The 6,319-nt window shown below is 58.7% G+C and overlaps 4 protein-coding genes across 4 annotated transcripts; 2 read left to right on the top strand and 2 right to left on the bottom strand.

The window, feature by feature from the left end:
* Positions 1-46: 46 nt before the first annotated feature.
* SPRG_16268 (hypothetical protein) lies at positions 47-297 on the bottom strand (the record flags this gene model as incomplete). Its single annotated transcript, XM_012355556.1, has 1 exon — positions 47-297. A coding segment is annotated over one exon (251 nt), but the record flags the coding sequence as incomplete, so codon positions are not given.
* A 349-nt stretch (positions 298-646) lies between these two features.
* Positions 647-2,004, top strand: SPRG_16267 (hypothetical protein; the record flags this gene model as incomplete). Its single annotated transcript, XM_012355555.1, has 1 exon — positions 647-2,004. Exon 1 carries the CDS (start codon positions 667-669, stop codon positions 2,002-2,004), a length of 1,338 nt encoding a protein of 445 aa, XP_012210945.1. The 5' UTR covers positions 647-666.
* A 691-nt stretch (positions 2,005-2,695) lies between these two features.
* Positions 2,696-3,808, top strand: SPRG_16266 (hypothetical protein; the record flags this gene model as incomplete). Its single annotated transcript, XM_012355554.1, has 3 exons — positions 2,696-3,056; positions 3,108-3,184; positions 3,239-3,808. The coding sequence occupies 3 exons, from the start codon at positions 2,696-2,698 to the stop codon at positions 3,806-3,808; spliced, it is 1,008 nt and encodes a 335-aa protein (XP_012210944.1).
* Positions 3,809-4,276: 468 nt separating this feature from the next.
* On the bottom strand, positions 4,277-4,884 carry SPRG_16265 (hypothetical protein; the record flags this gene model as incomplete). The annotated part of the gene is made up of 1 exon (XM_012355553.1): positions 4,277-4,884. One exon carries the CDS (start codon positions 4,882-4,884, stop codon positions 4,336-4,338), a length of 549 nt encoding a protein of 182 aa, XP_012210943.1. The 3' UTR covers positions 4,277-4,335.
* Between the last annotated feature and the right edge of the window lie 1,435 nt (positions 4,885-6,319).

The raw sequence follows: 6,319 nt of genomic DNA, 5'->3' as shown, positions 1-6,319 counted from the left end.
GGACCCGCGCGTCGCAAGCTCGCGCAGCTCGGCCTGGTCGAGCGACTCTTCCTTCTGGCCAGACCGCTTGCGCGTGCGCTCTTCGTCCTTGAGCCGCATGCGCTCCTCGAACGCCCGGCGCTCGCGCTGGTCCTCGTCGAGCTCATCGCCTTCATCGCCAGACCCGTCGCCTCGCTGCTGCTGCTGCTTGCGCTGCTGATAAGCCGAGAGAGCGGCGCCGACTTCGACGGTCTCATCGTCATCGTCGTCGTCGTCTCGGCGGCGCTTCTGCGCTCGGTCCTTCCGCTTCCCCGACATGATGCTCCTGTTGGTTTATGGTTGGGATGCTTCGATTCGGCATATGCCAGGTATGCCACCCCACACTCAGCACGATCGCGACCATTCCTATTGCCACGCCATACCTGCACTACTACAGCCTTATCTTGATTGGCATCAATAGATCACACGCTCTATGTGCCGTGTGGCCCGCTGCGTCGGGTCTCGTAGTACTGCCTACTGCAGTAGTATCGGGCTCGCCAGGATGGCATATGCCGAATATAGTACATTATAAAGTACGTACGCATGTACTGTTGAGCTGAATGTACGTATTGTAGTGTACGTTGTGCGTAAACGTACATGGAACAACAAAGCCATCCGCGATCTTCTTCGCTGGCACAACCCGGTGGCATGGAGACGACGATCGTGATCCACGCGCCCGACCTGGCAGCCGTATGGACCTCCATGGCCCGCGCCCGTGAGACGCCGTCCGCCGACGACGCCAGTCTGCGAACGGTCGCATTCCACATGAGCCTCTTCCTGGTCCTTCTACTGCCCATCGGTCATGCAATGGCGTCCATCGTCACCGCCGCCAGCAGCATCCAGCGCCGTAGTACGCTCTACACCGCGGGCCTCGAGACGGCAGCGGGAATCGAACCGGCGACAATCGTGTGCATGGGCGTGGCCGTCCTCGTCCTCGTGTTGCAGCTTCTTTCAGCGGTGCTAAGCCCTCTTGCCGCCGACGCCATGCTGTTCCACGTCGCAACGGGCCTCGTCCTCATCTCGGTGCTGCATGGGACGCTGCACCTCCAGCTACCGTCTAAACTGCTCCTCCTTCTGATATTGTCTGCTGCAGGCGTCGTGTATCCTGCACTTTTGCTCGCCGCGTGGTCGGACCATGGCTGGTTCGCCCCCAGCCTCGACTCGAACGGTCTTGGCGTAATCGATATGGGCGGCCTCGGTGCGGTGCATATTCCTATTGGCGCCATTGTCTTGACTGCGATGCTGCTCTTGCCCGATACGCTCGAGACAGCGCAAGTGCACGCCACCGATCCGTTCTCGATCCTCGCAACGGGCCTCACAAGCATCGGGTGGCCAGGCCTCGCCCTCGGCCACGCGACTCTGTTTCTCGGCGGCGATGTCTGGCTGCCAACGCTCGTCACCATCGCGGTGCATACCATTTTGGCTTCGACAGGCGGTGCGCTCGTCGGCCTCATCGCGATGAGGACGTTCTTGCCAGCCATGGACGTCTCTGTGTGCGCGTTTGCAGGGTTCGTCGCTGGCTCGGGGTCGGCGGGCTTGGTGGCCCCGTACGTCGCGCTGCTGCTGGGCGTCGGAGGAGCTGGCGCGTACTTGGCGGTTGCCAAAGCCGCGGTGGCGGCCCAACGCCTTCGGGTGCCGAGCGAGTACAGCAGCGCGGTCGCAGTCCACTTGGGCGCCGGTGTCTTTGGCTTGCTTGCGAGTAGCGTCGTCGTTTCGGACGCGCAGCGCAGCGCCGTTCTCGGCTTGCGCAATCGAACGACGTGGCAGCAGCTCGGCGCGAACGCGCTGCTCGCGCTTCTCGCGGTGGCGTGGAGCATGCTCATCGCCGCCGTTGTCCTCGTGCCGGTGCGCTTGCGCCGCGACCGCGACGTGCAAAGTATGGTCTACACGGAGATGGACGACTTTGACTTCGACTCGCACCATGACGACGACGGATCGACGATTTGCAGCAGCAAGCCGCGTCGCAGCGAGTGGCTATACCGTTAACGTTGGACTTGTAAACAGTATTCTCGAGAGTCACGTGATCAAATTTGGAGCATGGCAGCTTGTTGGCTTGTTGATCGACGCGATACCGGCTTGCCTCAGTTCACGATCGTGCAGAGGTGTGGGACGGGTGCGCAGGCGCAGGATGGCTCTTCCGCGCCATCGAGCGACTGGTGCAGGGCAATGCACTGGGCACACGGACACCGAGCCGCGCTCTTCTACGCGCGCTTTTCTCGTGGATGGCTGGCTACTCGTCGCACCATGCGACGTGATGACGAACATGTCCACAGTACCTGTCCACACACAAAAGTCCTTGATGTTGATGCAACAAGCATCTGTCGTGATCGTTTACGCTAGCGCCGTGACATCATCCCTCGCCTCAGTCCCGGTGCAAGGCCTCTCCAGTACTCAGCGCTCCTATGCAGTAGAGTAGAACGTATGGGCCGCGTCTCCATCGAAATATTGTGCCCAGACAGGCGACGATCGACCAGCTGGCAATCTTCTTCCATCCCTGGCAATCTCCCTAAGGAATAGCTGGCCAATCAACGGCCGGTATCCATTCATGCAGCCAATCCGCGCGCGTGATGGACCTCTACAATGCGCGGATTTGAACCAAACTGCACGTTTGTATACTCGGCAGCAATTTTTTAAAGATGGCAGCTAGCGGCAGCCTCATTTTCGAATTTTCGACCTGATGGGCAAGCGGGGCAACTCGGTCGCGAAGCCGCACCCGGTGCTCGATGGCCTCCTCATGGCCGCGCTCCTCGCCGAGTGCATCTCGCTCTTCTACATCCTCGAGACGGACCTCCTCATGACGCTCGGCGCCATGATCCTCGTCGTCGCCGTGGCCATCTTCGTCGTCAAGGCGACGTTCCGCGTCGGCGGAGCCTGGATCTCGAGCACGTTCCTGCAGCACCTTGGCGATCCGCTCAAGAAGAAGACGACGATGAAGAAGTTCACGGACCAGTCGTGGCAGCTCGCGATCCACGCCTCCATGACGGTGCTCGAGATCGTCGTCATCATGGACGAGACGTGGTGGCAGGACACGCGCTCGAGTACGTCACCCCGATGATGATGAGGAGGAGGATCTCATGCATGGCCTCTAGTGTGGAACCCCGAAAGCGTGACGTGCGACTTTCCGACGCAGAAGTACTTGACTAAGTTCCTGTACATCACGCAACTCGTACGCGACGGCCATGCGAATGTGTGCACATGACCGTATTTTTTTTGTGTCTAGGCGATTTGGATCTACACGGCCTTTTCGTGCAAGTTCCTCGAAGAAATCCGCAAGGACTACCTCGTCATGATGACGCACCACGTCGTCACGATCGCGCTCGTCTCGTGGAGCTATGCCCAGGGCTACCTTCCCGTCGGCGTTTTGATCCTCATCGTCCACGACGCCTCGGACATTCCGCTCGACCTGCTCAAGATGGCCAACTACATGAAGCTCGAAGGCGCGTCAGGCCTCTTCATCACCGAGGGCCTTTTCGCCATCGTGCTCAGCGTCTGGTTCTACGTGCGCATTTACCTCTTCCCCGTGAAGCTCATCAACTCGGCCTTCTGGGAGAACCGCGAGGCGTGCATGTCGCCCGCTGACGCCCACGACCTCAGCATCTTGAGCTTCCCCGGCGTGCCGATGTGGTTTGGCTTCAACGCGCTCCTCATTACGCTCTACGTTCTGCACGTCTGGTGGGGCTTCCTCCTCGTGCGCCTTTTGGCCAAGGTCATGACCAACAGCGTCCACGATACCGCCAAGGACGAGTACGAGGGCACGTCGTCCGACTCGGAAGCGAGCAAGGAAGACTAAGCGTATAATATTGTACAAACTACATATGTATATGCATCACATGTACGCTTTGTCACTGCGCTACGATGACATCGAACGCTTGTCAGTAGCGAGGCGTCCTGGTCGCACTACTGCAGCTGGATCAAACTCAAGTCTGTACATAATGCAAGCAGCCTCGCGTCGAGTGGCCACCGGCTCGAAGCCAGGTCGCGCTGGTCGGCTGGTGCGCGACTAGGAACCTGCACGGAACTCAAGACACACAGCTCTGAAAGCACCATTGTGCATAGATAGCTGCTGACTAGCCTCAACCAACATCCACGTCCACGGGACCTTGGTGGTTTATGCCTGAAGATCAAGAGTAAGGCAGTCGGTGTGGCAGGTTACCGAATGCATACCGCAGCAGAGTGGGATGGCGACGGAATGAAAGCACATGTTCCAGCGTGGGAAATGGTGCAAAATGATAACTCAGATCTGAGATACAAAAGTAGAGTCCAAAAGAAACGAATAATACAATTGTGCAGTTTACGACGTGCTACAACAGTCCCTACTTACTGGGCCACGGTCCACGCCGCCGCAACAGCGAGCGTCAACGACACGGACGCCATCGTCGCGCTGCTGGCCGCAGGCTTGGTCGTCGACGGGGCCGTCGTGACCGACGACGACGACGGCTTCGTCGTCACGATCGTCGCGTTGCCGGGCTTGGCCGTCGAGTTGCCACTGGGCGTCGACGCGCACTTGAGCGCCGCAAGCTGCGCCGTCGTGAACGTATCCTTCGTGCCCGGCGACGTCGGCGTCACCGTCGACGTGAGCGCGGCGCCGGCCGTCCACGTGCAGCACGGGTCGCCGAGCTCTTCACCGTTGGTCGCGCCATCGCCATCCGAGTCGAGCTTGCAGAGCGCCGTGTTCCACGCGGCGCCGTTGGCCGCAAAGTCCTTGCCAAAGGCGTTGCGCGCGCCACCGCCACTCGGGTCGACGTGGCCGATGGCCCCGTTACCGGCGACCTTGTCACCGTTGGGGACGAGCGGAACGTACTTGCCGAAGCCCGAGGCGGACGGCACGAGGAGGCAGAGCGCAGCGAGCGAGAGAACCGACTTCATGATGTGGAGTGAAGCTTTTGGCAAATTGCAGAATGAGGGAAGCGCGGGATCGCCATGACAACGAACGCCGCCACAACATCTGTTTTTAAATGGGGCCCACGCAGGTCACTCCATTCCAAATATATCGATGTTTGTATGGGTGTGTGACTCTTGTGGCGTGGGGTCCCATCAAAACGAACCATCCAGTGAAAATTGTCGCATAGGGACTGTTGCTGTTGTAGTCAAGTTCTCGCCCCGAATCTTGCGCGTTCTGTGCAAGTGCAAGCTGGTACATTCGAAGCCCGCTGGCATGGATACGTCGCGCCGGCTCGAGGCAGCACCCATCACTGAAGAAAGCTTGGCTGATGTATCCTCTACATATTCCCCCTTTATGCCAGACCATGTAGTCTCTTGGAGAGACTCGAGTGCATTGCCGCCCGTCGACGACGAGGTCACTACTAAAAGAAGTTGCTTCCGTGCGTTACCAGCCTTGGTTCCAGTTCATAGCATGGCATTTGGTGCTTGGTTGGCTTTGCTCTATACTCAGAAATCAGGTCAGGTCGTCGCCGCATGGAGCCGATGCCGCTCCTTTTTTGCCATCTGAGTCGAGAGATGACTTCGTCGGACTCGATCGCCCGCACTTGACGCCAACGTTAGCGCCGGTATGCGCAGGCGCGCTCGGATCTGAGACGTCGGCGTATGTATTGTACCACCGCTCCCCACACGTCACCAGGACTTATACCATCGTCTTGGCTGCACGTAGGGACCGTCGTCCGGGGCACAGTAAAGACGCAGCATCAACTAGCCCAAAACGGAGCTCCCGGGTCGTTCCCGGAATTTTAAAAAATTGAAAATGTTTTTCGGGCAAACGACAACGTGGCAAAACTCAAGAAAGGATACATCAAATATGCTCCCTCACGATGGCGTCATCGCGTGTGTTATGCTCGCTTGCGTACAGGAATCTTCTGACGCAGCTTTGCCTCGGCGCGACGTTCCTACGATGCGCGAATGTCCGAGTCGCATCGTCTGTGTTGGGATCCAGCGAGGCTGTCTCTCTCGTACGCTGCCCAGAGAAAATGAGGACAGCCCGATCGCATGGAACTGGCAGCTCGAACGGCCGCACTCGATATTACCAAGAACCCTTGGTATTGTATTGAGCCATTGCCTCAGTCCTGAGCATCGCAAGCAAGCGTTTTGCCTGTTGAGATCTAGGTCTAGGGTTGGTTAGTGTTTATCCTTCCGCTGTACGTACTTCGGACAACAACCGCTTTGGTCCAACCAGTTTCTCCCAGTAGATAGCTGTAGTTACATAGAAAAGACCACAAGATGGCACACTCGGTACGCCCGGACGATGGCCAAGATCGGGATCACTCAAGCCCAGCACGTCCACACCTTGATGCTCGCCGCCGCCCCGACGGAGACGCTCGCGACAAGAACTCAACGCCTCATCCACGCG

Source organism: Saprolegnia parasitica, assembly GCF_000151545.1.
Source record: "Saprolegnia parasitica CBS 223.65 unplaced genomic scaffold supercont2.263, whole genome shotgun sequence".
NCBI lineage: Eukaryota > Oomycota > Saprolegniomycetes > Saprolegniales > Saprolegniaceae > Saprolegnia > Saprolegnia parasitica.
This window is presented reverse-complemented; position numbering and strand designations above follow the sequence as displayed.